Below are 20,128 nucleotides of genomic sequence, written 5' to 3' on the forward strand. Positions count from 1 at the left end.
AAATTTCCACGTTCGAACGATTTCCCCTGCGCAACTCTATTTTCGCATAGTAAAACTGAATGTTTAAATAAAGGATTTTTGGGATGCCATCCTGCTGTATCAGTCAATTGTGTTTCTCCTGTTTCAAGCCGGGTACTAAAGCTTTTTTCTTCAGGGAACAATTTCAACTTTTCTTCAGTGAGTTTCTTGTCTTCTTATTGTAATCTTCTTGTAGCTTGTAGCAGTCATAATTCAGGCTTAAATCAAAAGTTTGCTGTTGTTGGTGCTGTTGGTGCCCGCATTCTCCACCATTAAATGTAGGAAATTGGCATTCCGTGAAATCTTTGTTTGTCACATATCAGTTTTCATAACAATCGAATCAAATATCTTGCAGTTAACTTATGTTTATTCAAACATAACAATCCATCTGGTAATAACAAATGTCTTTAACATTCTTTGTCCAATACAGAGAGCAATTTTCTAGATGTTATCCATTTTTGATGTTAAAGGTATTGGCCACGAATTCTAAACTACAATCAGTTTTATGGGTTTAAAATTCAGTTACAGAGGGGAGTATACATAAGATTGCCTTACTTTAAAATAAGTGGCTATCTTAGAAAAAGGGGAGTTACTTAGCATCATTTGAAATCTATGATTAAAGTCATACGTTATATTTGGCGGCAAGCTATGTAAGACAAAGAACTTCTATATACATGATGTAATGAATAATTGCCTGTAGAAATGTGAGTCTTCAAAGGAATTCAGGCTTTCAAGGCTAGGTCAAAGGTTACTATAAACAAGCCCTTCAACATGACTCTTAAAGTGAACCAGATGTGGTCTCCATTCCTATACAATGAAAGTCTGTAATACTCTATAGGCCAAGGTATGGCTTCTCAATTTCAGTGTTCTTGAAGCAATCCGAATAAAACTTATAATATTTATATCAACACATTAAATACATTTAAAGTACATAATAATATTTTTCATATGCCCCTGTTCGTGTGATTCTGGAATACCGATTGAAACTACCGAATAAACGGCCACCAAGGAGAGGAGTGTGCTGCTGGTTAACCTCTTGGCCCCAATTAGAACGTTGTGGTTAACCGCAGACACCTCTCCATTCCATTGGTACGGGTGGTCGTCGTTCGTATGCCGACCACAAGGCGGCGGCCATTTTGGGACACGAGGAAGATCAGTGGTGTTCAGTGTAAATCCTATGGAACTAAAAGCGGACACTTTATCTACCGAACACCACTAGAAGCTGCCGCCCGCCTTCTATTTCGTTGAGGCGTACGAACACCGGTCAGTTCGGGAGTTTTATAACATTCGTATGGACTTTACCCAGATAGCCGTCCCATGGAGTCATTCGTATACCGAAGGACTTGTGAAAGACTTTGACTACACTAGGTACATCGGATCTGAGCACTATTCTGTAAAAATATGCACTCAGATCCAGGCTATCTGGGGATACGTTACACAAACCATATTTATTCGGTATTTCTGCATTTATGTATTTTACTGTATTTTTATAATGTATCTTAAAATGGCGATTGTCTCTATCCTTGGAGATAATTGGGTTTCTTCCCAATTATCTCCGGGATAGAGAAGAAGGATTTATGGGTAAGATGGGAAGGGCTTATGTTGAAGCCACTGCGATTGGCTACTGTCCAATATGTTTTACAGTCTTCCACAAGGTCCCCCAGGGGAGTGTCCACCTTGTGGAGACCTGCATAAATACCGGGCAGATAGCCCCCATTAAACACATTCCTGTTTGACCCTCAAGACGGAGCTTGGTCTCGTTTGTGGGGGGAATTATTATTGGGACAGCGCTTTCGTTATTTCTAGCTGTGGAAGGAGTTCGACTGATTTGCTGATCTGGAGTTGCCGCGTTCATATGCTCCGTTCGGGAGTTTGACGATCGGCTGGATGAAATCTGCATTTCTGGAGAAGGGGATTATTTACTAAACGGCGGCTTCATCTACCTGGTGGTGTGTCGTAACACTGCATATACTCGAGTATAAGCCCAGTTTTTCTGCACATTTTTTGGCTTATACTTGGCTTATACTCGAGTCAATGTCTGTATTATGGCAACTTACAAGCCCGGCAGTCCTGTTGGGGTCCGGAGCAAGCTCTTACTTACATGTGCAGCCGTTCCGTTCAGCTCCCTTCTCCTCCGTTCCGGTCAGCTTACTGTGTAAATCTCGAGAGACCCGCGGCCGTCAGAGCGTTGCCACGGGTTACCGTGGCAACGCTCCGCGCGGCACACAGACCGCAAGATTTACACAGTGAGCTGACTGGAACGGAGGAGAAGGGAGCTGAACGTAGCGGCTGCACATGTAAGTAAGAGCTTGCTCCCAGCCCCCCTCCTGCACAGTCCATGCCACTAGACCACCAGGGAATAATATAGCCCCCCTCCTGGGCCAGGTATCAAGCAGAGAGAGGGACAAAAAAAAATATATAAAAAATACCGGTACATATTAAAATAATAAAAATAATAATAAAAAAAAAATATTAACAATATTAAAATAAAAATGCCCTCCCCCCACCCAGTTTACACACCCTGTACAAACACACACAGACTCTGCTTAATATACACACACTCTGCATCATATACACACACACTTCATTATATACACACACACTGCATTCATACAAACACACACTGTGCATTATATACACACACTGCATTCATACAAACACACACACTGCATTCATACAAACACACACTGTGCATTATATACACACACTGCATTCATACAAACACACACTGCATTCATTATATACACACACTGCATTCATACAAACACACACTGCATTCATTATATACACACACTGCATTCATTATATACACAAACTGTAAATAAATATTCAATTAATGTAATTTTATAGGGATCTAATTTTATTTAGAAATTTACTAGTAGCTGCTGCATTTCCCACCCTGGGCTTATACTCGAGTTTTCCCAGTTTTTTGGGGTAAAATTAGGGGCCTCTACTTATATTCGGGCCAACTTATACTCGAGTATATACGGTATATTACGGGTATGTATGGATATCTCGGAGAGCTGTGTATATTCCAGTGATGTGTGGATATCTCAGAGAGCTGTGTATATTCCAGTGATGTGTGGATATCGTGGAAGATCTGTGTATATTCCGGTGATGTGTGGCTATCTCAGAGACGTGTGTATATTACTGTGATGTGTGGCTATCTCGGAGACGTGTGTATATTACTGTGATGTGTGGCTATCTCGGAGAGCTGTGTATATTACGGTGATGTGTGGATATCTCGGAGAGCTGTGTATATTCCAGTGATGTGTGGATGTCGTGGAAGATCTGTGTATATTCCGGTGATGTGTGGCTATCTCGGAGACGTGTGTATATTACTGTGATGTGTGGCTATCTCGGAGAGCTGTGTATATTCCAGTGATGTGTGGATATCGTGGAAGATCTGTGTATATTCCGGTGATGTGTGGCTATCTCGGAGACGTGTGTATATTACTGTGATGTGTGGCTATCTCGGAGAGCTGTGTATATTACGGTGATGTGTGGCTATCTCGGAGAGCTGTGTATATTACGGTGATGTGTGGATATCTCGGTGAGCTGTGTATATTCCAGTGATGTGTGGATATCGTGGAAGATCTGTGTATATTCCGGTGATGTGTGGCTATCTCGGAGACGTGTGTATATTACTGTGATGTGTGGCTATCTCGGAGAGCTGTGTATATTACAGTGATGTGTGGATATCTCGGAGAGCTGTGTATATTACGGTGATGTGTGAATAGTTTGAGAGGCTGCCTGATTGTTTATATTCCTGTGAAACCTGGCTTTCTCTGAGCTGTGTATATTCCGGTGATGTGTGGATATTTTGGGAGGCTGTCTGGCTGTGTATATGTTTGGATATCTCTGAGCTGTTTAAATCCCGGTGATGTTTGGATATCTCTGAGCTGTGTATATTTCAGTGATGTGTGGATGTTTTGAGGGGCTGTTGATATTCTTGTGATGTGTGGCTTTCTCAGGCATCTGTGGCTATTCCAGTGATGTGTGGATATTTTGGGAGGCTGCCTGACTGTATATTCCGGTGATGTGTGGATATTTTGGTAGGCTGTCTGGCTGTGTATATGTTTGGATATCTCTGAGCTGTTTATATCCCGGTGATGTTTGGATATCTCTGAGCTGTGTATATTCCGGTGATGTGTGGATATTTTGCGAGGCTGTCTTGCTGTGTGTCATGCCTTAAGCCTCCCGATGTCTCCTCATGCTTCCGGGTTTGACGGAGCTTAGCCACACCCCCTTTGACGCGGTCTGCTATTTAATGCGACCGCACCAGCTGATAGACGCTGGATTATTGAAACGCGTACCGCACCTAACTCACCGGCTCACATACCTCGCTGAGACGACCACATGCTACTGGACCGGACTGGAGGATTATTCAAGTCCCCAACATCTCTCCTCATCACCGACAAGTGCCTGCACTCTCGGCAACCATACACTGAAGCAACCGCCTCAGAGGAGAGCTGGGGACACAATCCCTCTACTTCTGGAAGCTAAGTATCTTACAGTCTCTGAGATAAGAGCCTGCTATCAAGTTGTCCAGCAAGCCTGCTACAGCTTTCCTCAAATCAAGTATTATTCAAGTTCAGCTGTACCTGTCTTGCTACAGATAGTCTTTATTTCAACTTACTAAAGTCTGCTATCAAGTTGTCCAGCAAGCCTGCTACAGCATCCCTCAAGACAAGTTCTATTTAAGTTCTGCTGCACCTGTCTTGCTACTGATAATTTCAATGTATACAATCTCTTATAATTTGAACTGTTAACAAGAATTACGGACTCTCATGAATTCTGAACCTTGTCATTGCTAACTGAAGCAAACCGTTTATTATTTAAAGAAACAGTACCTGTAATTCTGGAACTGAAGTCTCAGTTCCATCTAAGTGTCTTAATAAAATATCAAAGTCCTAAGAAATCTGCAGTTGTGTTCCACATCATTTACTGTGAACGTGACACTGTGTATATTCCGGTGATGTGTGGATATTTTGCGAGGCTGTCTTGCTGTGTATATTCTGGTGATGTGTGGATATCTCTGAGCTGTGTATATTCCGGTGATGTGTGGATATTTTGCGAGGCTGTCTTGCTGTGTATATTCTGGTGATGTGTGGATATCTCTGAGCTGTGTATATTCCGGTGATGTGTGGATATTTTGAGGGGCTGTTGATATTCTTGTTATGTGTGGCTTTCTCGGGTATTTGTGGCTATTTGGCTATTCCGGTATATGTCTGGCTGTGTATATTCCAGTGATGTGTGGAATTTTCTGTTGGGAGGCTGTCTTGCTGTGTATATTCCGGTGATGTGGGGATATCTATGGGAGGTGTGGCTATTCCAGGGAGCTGTCTGGCTGTGTAAATGCTATTTAGTAAAACGGATATGGTTGTTTCATTTGATGCTGATAGTCTGAATGTGGGTGGTAATTTATTTGAATCCCTCGTACTATTTAGTGTTTTTTTTTTTTTTTAGTTCTTTATAATGAGATCAGTTTGTGCCGTGAAGCTTGTGGAGACGCTCACATGAAAACGATTCTGGGTACAGGGGAACTTGGATCGCTCACCAATGTGTACAAAGCCAGTCTGGTCGCTATGATGGCAGGTAAGTCGTGATTCTGTATCTCCCATAGACTATTGTTCTGAATTAGATGTAATTACTCTTAGTTTACTGACCATGTAATATGAACAAACCACGACTGTAGAAAATGTCTGCTTATTTAAAGATCGTAAGATTCATACATGTTTAGTGATTTCTATTTAAGAAATTATACTGAAGTCTGTCCCCATTTTGTAAGTCAAGCATAGACACTGACATTGCTGCAATGCTGAGGACTGAGTGACCTGAGATAAGCAGGAGAACCTCCCACTGGTGACATTCCTGTAGCGGAGAGCTGATTTCTCACAGCTATTCTCCACTTTAGATCCAAGGAAGGCTCAGGAACAAGTCATTAGTAAATCCACAGCAGAGTTTCCAGCAGGTAAAGAGGTACAGCAATATCCCCACAGCACTCCCAATAACTGGACGACACACAGTTTCAGGAGTAGAACTCACTATCGTTTATTCCAAGGTTTCTTATAAAGCCTGCTCCCATGCAAGGGAGGGAACTACAATAATTATGACAGTAACCAATACAGTGCTTGTTACCTCCCACACATCTCCTCCCCTCAGAGTGAGTCATAATCCCCTTAACTTGTACAGTACTTTACCCCAAAACTGGATGTACCCCTAAACCATCACATATCCTTAATATTAGGGTACCGCTAGGTAGCCCTGATCTGGGTGAATATAATATCCAAAATTCACCCAGATCGGACCCGTGGTTCGGCAGTTACAGGAAGGTGAAGTTTGACCGACCGCACACGAGTTGGTATCCGAAAAGGGTTCCATGAGAATGGGCCCTGCGGTCGGTCTCCGTTCGGCAGTTAAAACAGACATTTATAATTGCCATCCATACTTTAATTCACCTAGATAGTGATTCCCTCATTCGGTACTTTGTTACTACCGAATGGGGATTCGTTAGGTCTCTCCGTTCGGCAGTTACGGAGCTCTGGAGGTCTCAGCGGTGTTTGGTTGTTTGAGTGTCCGATTTGAGTTCCAGGCACTCGACGACCAAACACCGCTGAGATTTTCATGCGTAAGATGGCCGCCGCCACGTGTACGCATGCCGAATGGCGGCCACCCAGATACAATGTTAATGAGCCGGTTAACCTGCGGTTTGGAAAGAATGTGAACCTTAATTGCTGGCACACTTCTCTCCGGGGTGGTCCCTCCGTTCGGTAGTTTCCATAAGCATATAGTACGGATGGAAACTACCGAATAACATACAATTCACACTTTAAATAGAATTCAACACAGGCAAAATTATAACGAATATAGTCACACAGGCATATTGCAGGACAGGCTTACTGCGTTCCGCTACAATTCCTGTTCTCTTAGATAAGCAGGGGAACCTCCCACCAGAGGCAATACTTTTCTCTAATATAAGCATGAGAATCTCCCACTGGTGGCATTCCTGTTCTCTAATATAAGCAGGAGAATCCCCCACTGGTGGCATTCCTGTTCTCTAATATAAGCAGGAGAATCTCCCACTGGTGGCATTCCTGTTCTCTGATATAAGCAGGAGAATCTCCCACTGGTGGCATTCCTTTTCTCTGATATAAGCAGGAGAACCTCCCACTGGTGGCATTCTTGTTCTCTGAGATAAGCAGGAGAACCTTCCACTTGTGGCATTCCTGTTCTCTGAAATAAGCAGGGGAACCTCCCACCAAAGGCATTCCTTTTCTCTGATATAAGCAGGAGGTGGCATTCCTGTTTTTTGAGATAAGCCGGAGAACCTCCCACCAGTTGCATTCGTGTTCTGTGATTTAAGCAGGAGAACCCCCCACTAGTGGCATTCCTGTTTTCTGAAATATCAGGAGAACCTCCCACTGGTGGCATTCCTGTTCTCTGAGATAAGCAGGAGAACATCCCACCGGTGACATGCCTTTTCTCTAATACAAGCAGGAGAATCTCCCACTGGTGGCATTCCTGTTCTCTGACATAAGCAGTAGAACCTCCCACTGGTGGCATCCCTGTTCTCTGAGATAAGCAGGAGAATCTCCCACCGGAGGCATTCCTGTTCTCTGAAATAAACAGGAGAGCCTCCCACTGGTGGCATCCCTGTTCTCTGAGATAAGTAGGAGAATCTCCCACCGGAGGCATTCCTGTTCTCTGAAATAAACAGGAGAGCCTCCCACTGGTGGCATTCCTTTTCTCTCATATAAGCAGGAGAACCTCCCCTGGTGGCATTCCTGTTCTCTGAAATAAGAAGGAGAATCTCCCACCGGAGGCATTCCTTTTCTCTGATATAAGCAGGAGAACCTCCCACTGGTGGCATTCCTGTTCTCTGAAATAAACAGGAGAATCTCCCACCGGAGACATTCCTTTTCTCTGATATAAGCAGGAGAACCACCCACTGGTGGCATTCCTGTTCTCTAATATAAGCAGGAGAATCTCCCACTGGTGGCATTCCTGTTCTCTGATATAAGCAGGAGAATCTCCCACTGGTGGCATTCCTTTTCTCTGATATAAGCAGGAGAACCTCCCACTGGTGGCATTCTTGTTCTCTGAGATAAGCAGGAGAACCACCCTCTGGTGGCATTCCTGTTCTTTGAGAAAAGCAGGAGAACCTTCCACTTGTGGCATTCCTGTTCTCTGAAATAAGCAGGGGAACCTCCCACCAAAGGCATTCCTTTTCTCTGATATAAGCAGGAGGTGGCATTCCTGTTTTTTGAGATAAGCCGGAGAACCTCCCACCAGTTGCATTCGTGTTCTGTGATTTAAGCAGGAGAACCCCCCACTAGTGGCATTCCTGTTTTCTGAAATATCAGGAGAACCTCCCACTGGTGGCATTCCTGTTCTCTGAGATAAGCAGGAGAACCTCCCACCGGCGGCATTCCTGTTCTCTGAGATAAGCAGGAGAACATCCCACCGGTGACATGCCTTTTCTCTAATACAAGCAGGAGAATCTCCCACTGGTGGCATTCCTGTTCTCTGACATAAGCAGTAGAACCTCCCACTGGTGGCATCCCTGTTCTCTGAGATAAGCAGGAGAATCTCCCACCGGAGGCATTCCTGTTCTCTGAAATAAACAGGAGAGCCTCCCACTGGTGGCATTCCTTTTCTCTCATATAAGCAGGAGAACCTCCCCTGGTGGCATTCCTGTTCTCTGAAATAAGAAGGAGAATCTCCCACCGGAGGCATTCCTTTTCTCTGATATAAGCAGGAGAACCTCCCACTGGTGGCATTCCTGTTCTCTGAAATAAACAGGAGAATCTCCCACCGGAGACATTCCTGTTCTCTGATATAAACAGGAGAACCTCCCACTGTTGGCATTCTTGTTCTCTGAAATAAGCAGGAGAACCACCCTCTGGTGGCATTCCTGTTCTCTGAGAAAAGCAGGAGAACCTCCCACTTGTGGCATTCCTGTTTTCTGAAATAAGCAGGAGAACCTCCCACCAGTTGCATTTGTGTTCTTTGATTTAAGCAGGAGAACCTACCACCGGAGGCATTCCTTTTCTGGTGGCATTCCTGTTCTCTGAGAAAAGCAGGAGAACCTCCCACTTGTGGCATTCCTGTTCTCTGAAATAAGCAGGAGAACCTCCCACCAGTTGCATTCGTGTTCTGTGACTTAAGCAGGAGAACCTCCCACTGGTGGCATCCCTGTTCTCTGAGGTAAGCAGGAGAACCTCCCACTGGTGGCATTCCTGTTCTCTGAGATAAGCGGGAGAACCTCGCACCGGTTGCATTCATGTTCTGTGATTTAAGCAGGAGAACCTCCCACTGGTGGCAGTCCTGTTCTCCGAGGTGATGCTGGGGGGTTAATGGAGCAGACTGGCTAATGACAATTTGTTCTTATAACAATAAAGCTAGCACACCTTAAGGAAATGTCCCTCATATTAGGGGAGGGACGCAGGTGGGTGTTCAATTAGTTGCCCGTGATGGCAGTGTATGGGCTGCGCTAGCACTCAGGAGAGGAGGTAGGCAGAAGCCAAATTTCACATGGTATTTGTTGCTTAGCATTCATCTTAAGGTGACTCTGGTACATAACTAGTGCAAGCCAAAAAGGTAGATCTCCAGATATTGTAGAACTACAATATAGCAAGCTACTGAACAGAGTCAATAGTCTCACCCTGGAGCTTGTTCCCTTCATCCAGACGAATGATCTCACCAAACAGTGCCCTTCTAAGTTGAATAGAATTGAATGCAGGCGATGATGGAAGTCCAGCGGTGTTCGGTCTCTTCTCCCAATAACACATGCTGCCGCTGGGGAGGAACGATGACACACTTCTCTGTGATGCACACTGCCGCTGGGGAGTTAGACCAACCGTCTCCACTCCCTGTAACTCACCCTGCCGCTGGGGATGGAGGACGATACTCTCCTCTCCCTGTAACTCTCTCTGCCGCTGGGGAGTGAGACTGACCATCTTCACTCCCAATAACACACTCTGCCGCTGGGGAGAAAGGACGACACGCTCCACTCCCTGTAGAATACACTGCCACTGGGGAACAAGACCGGGTGTCTCTGTTCCCTGGACCTCAGACTGCTGCTGAGGAGGCAGAGTGACACACTTCTCTCCCTGGAATACACACTGCCGCTGAGGACTGAGATCAGTTGTCTTTACTCCCTGTAACACCCTGTAAAATAGGCCAGTTGTGGGACATGATTTTTTGCACTGAGTCCCAGTACTGGTCAAATGTGCCCACACAGCACATTATCTTTGTTTCTGCCTTAGGTCTGATGGTTCTTAGGCTTTTGCTTCTATTTGTTGACATTGCTCGTTGGAAAGCGCTTTTTAAGATTTTATTGGGGTACCTGTAGCGGAGTAGTAGGGGTTAATCCCCGGTATCTCCACTGGTAGTCAGGATAAGCAGGTAAAACATAGGTAGCGTAGTAATAATCCCTTCCTCCCAAGAACTAGACGACACATAGCTTGGAGGTCAACTGAGGTTTTAATTACAGGTCACAGTATTTATGTGGTTACAAATGTAAGGGGTTTCCAAAGTCACATTCCAGGGATTTTACAACAGTGGACTACATGGGAGACTGATTTTACAAGCGGATTTCCCATCATACACTGCTGTACCAGAGAGATAATTGCCCCAGAATGCACTGGGAATGGGATTATCTCCTGGTACAGAAAATACAGTCTTTTACATTGAAATACATAACTTTGGCAATTCCCCTCATATTTCACCGAATGAGATTGAGATTTCCCCTCATTAGATTGCAGGGATCAATCGGTACAATATACCGAAGTACCGCTCTGATCCCTGAAAAAACAACCGAATCCCACTTAAAATATACGTTCATACGAACGGGGTCTTAACAGAGAAAACTCACGAATGGGTTTAATTTACCGAAGGCGCGAGATTACTGAATGCTATGGAAATTCAGCGGTGTTTGAAAATCAAGTGACCAATTTCATTTCCAGGCACTCGACGAATAAACACAGCTGAACTCTAACAAAGCAAAGATGGCCGCCGCCACGTGTTTGGTAAACGAACGGCGGCCACACACAGAACACTGATTAAGGATGGATACAATGTTTCGGTTTACTAATGAGCGGCACACGACCTTCTGGGGTTGTCTCTTATTCAGTATTTTGTTTGTTTCACGAACAGGGTTGGAATCCCCTGTTCGTGAAGCTTGAAACCTCGGGTACATAGAAACAGTAGGTGAAACCTGGTTATGCAGATACAGTTAACAGGGGTTAGGTTTCTCCTGGATGGAGACACAAAGGAAACAATAGTCAGGCATATAAATGCATAATAGTCTAGAAGTGGCTAGGTTTGCCACAGTACCCTTTCTGTTTGAACATACACCATAGCTTATTGGCTTCTAGCTGGAAGGTCTCATCGTTTGAGCAATTTTGTTTAGCTCTTAAATATAGGTTGGCGTAGCTAGGGGCACATGCCCATTGAACACAAAGAAGTTATATTGCTTAGGGGCACAGCCATGGGTACGGCCTGTGCCCCTAGCTATGCCAACCTATATTTGGGTTGGTGGGAGGAGACCATATTGGAAGCAACTATCAAGGACCAGTATGACACTTGCATCTATAGTTGGCATAGATACATTGATGACATACAGGTCTTTTGGCTGGGATCGGTGGAAAGATTCAAAGATCTAGTGAAAGAGATAAATCAGGATGACATAGGCCTCACACGAACACATGTCATCGACTCAGAACATCTGGTATTTCTAGACTTAAACATCAAAATTCTGGAAGATGGCAAAATAGAAACAGAACTCTTCAGAAACATAGCACAGCCACTAACAGCCTGCTAAATTGGACCAGTCATCATCCAGTAAAACTGAAATCAGATATACCATTTGGACCAGCCATCATCCAGTAAAACTGAAATCAGAGATACCATTTGGCCAATACTTGAAAGCTAAACGAAATTGCTCAAATGACGAGACCTTCCAGCTAGAAGCCAATAAGCTACGGAGTATGTTCAAACAGAAAGGATACCCCTATAAAATCTTAAAAAGATCTTACCAACGAGCAATGTCAACAAATAGAAGCAAAAGCCTAAGAACCATCAGACCTAAGGCAGAAACAAAGATAATTTGCTGTGTGGGCACATTTGACCAGTACTGGGACTCAGTGCAAGAAATCATGTCCCACAACTGGCCTATTTTACAACGTGACACCGATTTGCATGAAGATATTGGCAATTTCCCCAAAATTCCCCAGAGCTAAAAATCTTAGAGAATATCTCGTCCACAGCCATACGGAACCAACAAAAAAAAGGTCAATCCACCTGGTTAACACAAACCACCGGCATTTACCGATGTGGACATTGCAAAGTCTGCCAATATATTAGATGCACTAAAAGTGCAATATGCTCTAAAACAAAAAAAGAATATAAGATCAAGGCGTTTATTAACTGCAGCTCCACACGGGTGATATACCTAATAATATGCAGTTGTGGGATCCAATATGTAGGTAAAATGTACCAACAATTGAGGCGCAGAATCCTTCAACACATTTGCTCTGTCACAAACCCCAACGTATCTACTCCAGTATTCAACCACGTCAGAAACTACCAGCAAGGCGACCCTACACACCTGACATTTCAGGCCTTAGAGAAAATAACCATGAACACCAGAAAAGGGAACTGTAATAAAATACTTTTGATGAAAGAATCCAGATGGATTTACCATCTTAAAAGCCTCACACCAGATGGTCTTAACGAAGAGTTCAATTTCACATCCTTTATACATAAATGAAACATATGAGAAAGGCTCTCTTCACCAAATGGATGATATCACACTTTAATTTCAGTTATTAAGAAATTATAGACTATTGCCACCCAGTGTTATGCTTAAAAATACCACCGTTTTCTGTTTCCCAGGTTAGTCAGTTTTAGCATTAATAAACCCTGTGCCCATTCATAGGGTTGTTGCAATAATAAGGAGCTGCAACCATACAATAGATGGGGATTACACCCAGAATTTTTGATCAAAATGGTTATTAATGAGCAATAACAGAAATATGTCAAAATAATCAATGATCTAAGACCAGTGTTGGTTACTTTCCTTTCATACCCATCCCACAGGCTTCCTAAGGTTACAGAGGTCGCTTCATACCCATCTCACAGGTTTCCCAAACTATGCCAAAATGATTAATGCTTTGAAGATCATCTTGTAGCACCTTTCATACCATATTTTACAGACTGTTTTCATATCTAGACTTTCGTTTTGGCAATATTACATATAGAGTGCGGGAAATAGAAAAAATAGTAAAGAAGCGCAACGCACGAACGCTATTGCAAAACACTTTCATATCCGTTTAACAGGCTTTGTAAACCCTGATTATTGTTATATTATTAATCAGTTCTACTTTCCAGACATAAGGTATTATAATTTAGTTGTTCTATAAGTCATTAGCATCTTAGCACACACATAGGGTTGTATTCTGTTTACTTTAATTTAAATAACTATTTTACGAGAATACAATAAGAGCACCACATTTGGGAGAGAAATGGTATCTCTTGATGTGCTCACTATATTGCTACTAAAAATAATCACTTAAGCAGTACCGCAAAATCAATGCTCGGAAGATCAAAGGGAAAATACAATTTCTTCATATTTAGTTTACAGACTTTCCAAACCTGATCATTTTCACAATCAGCTTTAAGTTTCCAGTATCTTTGCTCACATGCATGTCGGCACCTTTTTAATCATTCTATGAGAATATAATACGGGTGCTTAATTTGAGAGACAAATGTATCTCTTTTATTAGCTACTACATTTCTGTACGTGGCAAAGAAGTTTCTAATCCCTCTAACTTTCTCCAAAACGTAGTCAATACCTTTAAGCTCATAGAGATTCTATTCTCTCCTTCTTTTTACTCTTACTAATAAATACCATAATAATAAGAAATGTAGTTTTCTACTGATTACTAGTTAATCCGGTTATTTCATAAATGGAAGCATTCCCACTTAAGCTTCATTAACGTTACTTATACAAGTTACATATTGACTCTAAGTTAATATGTTTTCTAACTCCTTGATACACCCAGGAAGGGGTTAATTTTTTTCTAACGCAGTTGACTCCCCTCCTGAGGTAATACTTGTAACGGATCGCCTGGCATCCCGACTGGGTACCTCCGTTAAAGGATGCTCCTAGCGTTTCCTGAGGACTCCAAGCACTCTGGCAGACACCACAATCACCGTATCGGAGAAGCATATGAATCCTCCTGTAGACAGTTGAATAGGAACCATACGAATAGGTTTGCACTCCTAGCAGTCAAACTGGAACAGCATGCAATAAATCCTCCCCCAATAAAGAGACAACACTTCACTTTGAGGGTTAAACAGGAACTCTAGATTTATTCACACACTGTCTTATAAAGGATTCTCCCATGCAAGGGAGGGATTTACAATACACCAATCACACAATGGTTACATCCCCCAGATTCCCTCCCCTTAGCCTGGGAGGTAATCCAATTACACATACATTTTAAAACATACTTTTTACCCAACTTTCATAACTCTAAAACCATACATGCAATAAAAACATATTCACAATCAATCCATTCAGGGGAACGACATATCAAAAAATGGCATGAATCAGACCAGGGGTTCAGAAGTTAGTAAAATATCTTTTGGGCCCTGGCTGGCACATGGCTATCTGGCCCAGACCGGTTTCAGAGTCTTCTATCCTGGAGATAATTGAGAAGTAATTCAATTATCTCCCAGGACAGAGACAAGACTCCATTATGCACATGGTGAGCACAAAGCATTAAAATACTATAAAATACACAAAGTCACATTTTATACATAAAACACAGACATGTCACATATCCCCAGATAGCTGGGATCTGAGCGCACAAAACTACCGAATAGCGCTCAGATCCTATTCACACAGTTCAATTGCCATGGAGCCGAAGTCTTTAACTACACGAATGGGCTCCATGGCATAGCTATCTGGGTTAACACATTCACATAAAGTTGGGTCCATAGTCCAAAGGCAAGAGGCGGGCAAGCAGCCCCCTCCAAGGACACGTGGCGAGGTCGGTTTCGCCACAATACTACCTCACTACATCACAATATATATACGTATTGTAAACTTACCAATCAGTAACCTTCACACTGAACCAATGAGAGGACTTCTCCTATTTCAATTAAGTGCTCTGTACCTGACGAGCTAGGGGTCCTAGCTATGCTGTTCCTATGACTTAGAACTAGCACACAGACTTGCTACTGCGTAATTGCTTTTACTATTTATTATAATTTTTTCATTTACTTTCCTTTTGTTTACATTAGCCTGCAGTTATTAGGTCGTTATAGCCTAGCGGGATCTAGTGACACGTGCCCTCGAAGGCACGGAGGGAAACAGTTTAGCACTAGGCAGCGATCGGTGGGAGATTTTCTCTGCACCGGCTGGGAGCTGGGCTCTGTCTATCTGCGACTCGGAGTCCCACTTACCCTGAGAGGTCAAGATCACTTCATACCAACAGCCATTTAGCCACCTAACCAGGCTATTCACCCACCTTACATAGACACTACTTCCCTATCCTGGGGTGTTAGTACTTGTGTGTTATGACCTACGGTATGCTTTCCTTCTTATCTCACTTGCGTATATATTTAAATAATTTGACCATTTCCCTGGTCATCAGAGGCATTTAGGAGTAGAGTGAGATTCTACAGATTCTATCTTACAGATCAGCTATATATCTAGATCCATCCTAGGATTTATGTGAGAACAAATGTCTCTGATCTAATTTCATGCAGACGATGCAGCGATTATTCCTGTACCAGTTTATCACTACTATCCATTGCCACGATTTCCATAGACCGCTATAATTAGCCTATCAGAGCCATATAGACTAATGGTATTTGAGTGGCAATAGGGATTTTTCAGTTATCATACTAGTTCAATATATATTACTTTCTTCACCGTTTTGAACACGAGCACCTATTCACACACTTTTATATTTATTGTTATTTAACTTACCGGTAATACAATTTATTTATTTTATTTTATATATCTTTCGTTTTGATCTAGTTCCACATCTGGAAACCATTTTGTGGATATCTGGAATTCACAATTAAGTATATTTCATTCATCCCAGTCCCTATTGGTACACTTCTTTAGCTTGTTAGTTTTCTACTTGGGGTTACCCCCCCTGTCCTAGTGTACCCAGTATTGGCTCTTCCCCAGTTCTTTTTAATTAAGAGAATGGGTTCAAGTCTAAGTGGCCCCACGGCTGTCTCATTCACCCCCACACTAGAAATATGGCTGTTTTTTGTATTTTATTTAAATATGATTATGGTTTGTTTTTTCCCCACTAGGTGTCTCTGTTGCTCCTTAGCTGGACTCGATTTAACATTTCATGTGTTGCAGTCTTGTCTCTGTGATAGTCTTTGCATAATATCTTACAAGGTCAATATTTCTTATTTCATCACTCATATGGCACTTAAATAGTAATCCCTTTATGCTTGCAACTGTATGAAAACCGACCAATTTTCCTGTGGGCTTTATATCTCTGAATGGACCATTTTCTTTGTTAATTATAGAATTTAGCTTCAAAGCTGCAACCTGAATTAAAGAATCGAGCACTGCGCCCTCTTTCTTCACATTTACAGGACTGTCTGACTTTCTGTATTCTGTCCCCTATCCCACTCTTTCCTGCACTCTCTACATCCCCTCTCCTATATTTAGCCACTTCTTCCTGTCCCCCCCCCCCATTTAATATTCGTTCCCATTTCCCTGTTCTACTTGTGATCAGTGTCCAACTATTAGCAGGGCTGATAATTTCCTGAGGCTATTGGCCATTGGTGACTGAAAATGTAGCTCTGTAGAGTAGACCTTCACCCCTAGTAAGTGTGCCATGGACCCTTCTGGCTTTTTAAGAACTGGCTAGTGGAAATTTTAAACATACATTTTGTTTTATACTTTAATAAAAATAGAATACAAAAAACACACAACACCCAAGGCTAAAATTTTAACTAAATTAACAATTTAATGGCTAGAAACAGAACTAAGACCTGGTGACCAACTGAAGCTTCCAAGGTGATGTGAGCTGCTACATCCAATGTTGGTCTGGAGGAGAGGACCAGGTAGTGTCCCTACAGATGTGAGTCACAGAATCTTTCACTTTAGCTTCTCATGATGAAGAAAACACCCTCCGAGCTTTGAGAACATGGTGTAATGGGATGTCCGATGCTGGTGTGCTTGAATAATGGCTGCAAACATTCTTTGGCTTAGAGCAGAGGAAGATAGAGCATGAACAGACCTCGTCCTCTGCAGATTAACTGATCAGCAACACAATAAATCCAAGAAATGCCTCCTGGACTCCACTTAACATGAAAGGCAGAACAATATCTTAATTGAGGACTTTGGTAATTGGCAGGAAAGCATGAAAAAGGGACGTACAGAGCCAGATGCAGCAAATACCCTCTAAAGGAAGGGTAATGTCTCCACATATGAAGTCACTTACACAAAGTTGGTAAGCAACCTCCCGGCGAAGCCATGGCTAGATCCGGACAGTTTAGCAGAGCACAAAAAATGTCTGCTGGTTATATAAGGAGCCCCCTTGGGATGCCTACATGTGCCCACTCGCTTGCCTGCTTTTTGTTTTCAGGTCATCATGCTGGGGATCTCCCCTTGTTCGCAAATCATGTTTGGGCTTGATTGGAAGATTATGCTTGTCCCATTCTAAATATTATAAAAATGAGGCTTGAGTATTGATCTGTGGGTAAGTGTTAGTGTCTCTTTTGGATATGATATTGAAACACAAGGGTTTCTTTTTGTTCTTGAAAGGTAATGATCATTAATGTGACGAACTACCCTTCGCCAGTGGCTTTTGGAGGGGCCTGATTGCCAGCCTCCTGCCCTGTGATTTTTGAGCTGGTTCTCCTCGCACTAGGACGCCATCCCACCGCTTGCCACCAATGTAACGGATCCACTGGCACCCCGACTGGGTACCTCCGTTGAAAGATGCTCCTAGCGCTTTCAGAGGACTCCAAGCACTCCACCAGACACCATAAGCACCGCAGGCTGCAGCTATCTCCCTTCAGAACGAAGCAGGAACAAGCTCTTACAAGAGCTCAGTGATTATAGCAAGGGAATATGCCTAGCATAGCAATCCCTTGTAGCAGATTCCCCCAATAAGAGACAGGACTCAAGTTGAGGGTAAAAATAGAACTCTCTGGCTGCTAGCTTGCAGCCCTTTTTATTAGATGCTCCCATGAAGGGGAGGGACACACACAGTAACGTACATTAACCAATCACACAATAGTAACATCCCACACATAGCCCTCCCCTCTACCTGTAAACTAATTATCTGTACACACAGGAAAATACAATTATCATAGGTAGGGAAAATACAGTTTTTACACAACATTCATAACTCCCAAAATATACATCACATGCGCATAAAAATACATATTCACAATCAATCCATTCGGGGGAACAACATACTCAAAAATCATACGAATTGGACCAGGGGTTCAAAAGTTAGTACAAATGTGCATTTGACCTTCTGGAAGCATGGTTTTTCCAGCTCATACTAGTTCCCCAGAATCCTCTATCCTGGAGACAATGGAGAAGCTGATTTAATTATATCCAGGGACAAACACAGCCTCCATTAAGCACATGTTACCAGCAACCACCAAAAGACATAAAAATACATAACTCCTGTTATACTAAACAGAACCCCCACATTCAGATTCCAGATGGCTTGGATCTGAGCGCTCAACATATCCAAACAGCGCTCAGATGCCACAAACACAGTTCAAACGCCATGGGGTTTAAGTTTCGTATGGGCTGATGAGAGGGCCCATAATCCTGGGGCAGCCCAATAACCCACAGTATGCCCAAATACCGTGCATAAAGGGCCAAATCGCCCAGGGACCGTAGTCACAGGGTAAGAGGCGGGCAAGCAGCCCCCTCCAAAACACAGTGGCGAAGTGGCTTTCGCTACAGCTTGGATTTTATATTCTACCGTAGGAATTTGTGGATTGGTTCGGTGAATTCAACTGCTATTACAGCCAGGCTAATGCTATTCAAACAGACGAACAAACTGCCGAACGACAGACCACCCTGCATGTGGAGCGTGCTGCTTGTTAACCACCCAGAAGCAGCTTAATTGATGAATGGCTGGATGGTCGTCGTTCGTATGAACGAACACGTGGCGGCGGCCATTTTAAACTGCCGAAGACCTCCAGACTTTCATCCGTTCGTGTATAATCATACGAACGCAGCTCCGTTTGGTACTTTCATACTCCCAAAGCTAGACCGACCCTAGGACTAAAAATTGTGGAACTAATCCTGGGTTGAATTCTGCCGAACGGCCATTGAGAAAATTATAACCCCATGGCGATCCAACTGTATTCGAGAGATCTGAGCGCTTTTCGGATATATTGAGCGCTCAGATCCAAGCTATCTGGGGATAGGTTGAACATGGGGGTTGAATTATGTATAATATGAGTTATGTATTTTTATGTGGTTTGTTACAGTTTTTGACTTAGAGATATTTTCTGTACCTGGAGATAATTAAGTTACCACAGCCACTTAAGCAAATTATCTCCAGGATAGAGGGGAGGGTGTAGAAAAATGCACTTTCTTTTGATTGGTTTATGTTCCTTTTGTCCCTGTGTTCCATCAGGTCCAGGGGGTGTGCCTCTGGCCTGAAAATGTGTATAAAAGAAATGCCTTTGGGCTCATTAAACCAGTTCTACTTGACCCTCAACTCGCATCTTCGACTCGTGTTTGGAGGGGACAGCTATAATCACTACAGGGATGGATATGCTCTTCATATTCCCTTAGCTTCACTGAGCTCTTGTAAGAGCTTGTTTCTGTTCCTGCTTCACTCTCAGAAGGAAGAGAGGTTCACCCACAGGAACCTAGAGCCTTGTTGTAGGTCCAGGGTGGGTAGGAGATGGCGAGACCCCAACCAAGCTGCGGCAGTTCGTAGGGTCTGCAGTGCTTATGGTGTCTGGTGCGGTGCTGATGGTTCTTGGTGAGCGCTAGGAGAATCCTTTCTACGGCCCAACCCTCAGCTAGCCTGAGGCAACCGTAACAATTAACATATCAAAGGGCTTCCTATCTAAGAGA

General features: G+C 43.2%; 1 protein-coding gene across 3 annotated transcripts in view; it reads left to right on the forward strand.

Annotated features, from left to right (window-relative positions):
- Positions 1-20,128, forward strand: part of DERA (deoxyribose-phosphate aldolase) — a 74,473-nt gene that overhangs the window by 37,810 nt on the left and 16,535 nt on the right. For all 3 annotated transcript variants that reach the window (XM_063446614.1, XM_063446613.1, XM_063446612.1), the window contains exon 6: positions 5,488-5,616. In XM_063446614.1, the coding sequence (XP_063302684.1) occupies positions 5,488-5,616 (129 nt within the window). The remainder of the gene's footprint in view (positions 1-5,487; positions 5,617-20,128) is intronic.

This window comes from Pelobates fuscus, chromosome 3, assembly GCF_036172605.1.
Source record: "Pelobates fuscus isolate aPelFus1 chromosome 3, aPelFus1.pri, whole genome shotgun sequence".
In the NCBI taxonomy this organism is placed as follows: domain Eukaryota; kingdom Metazoa; phylum Chordata; class Amphibia; order Anura; family Pelobatidae; genus Pelobates; species Pelobates fuscus.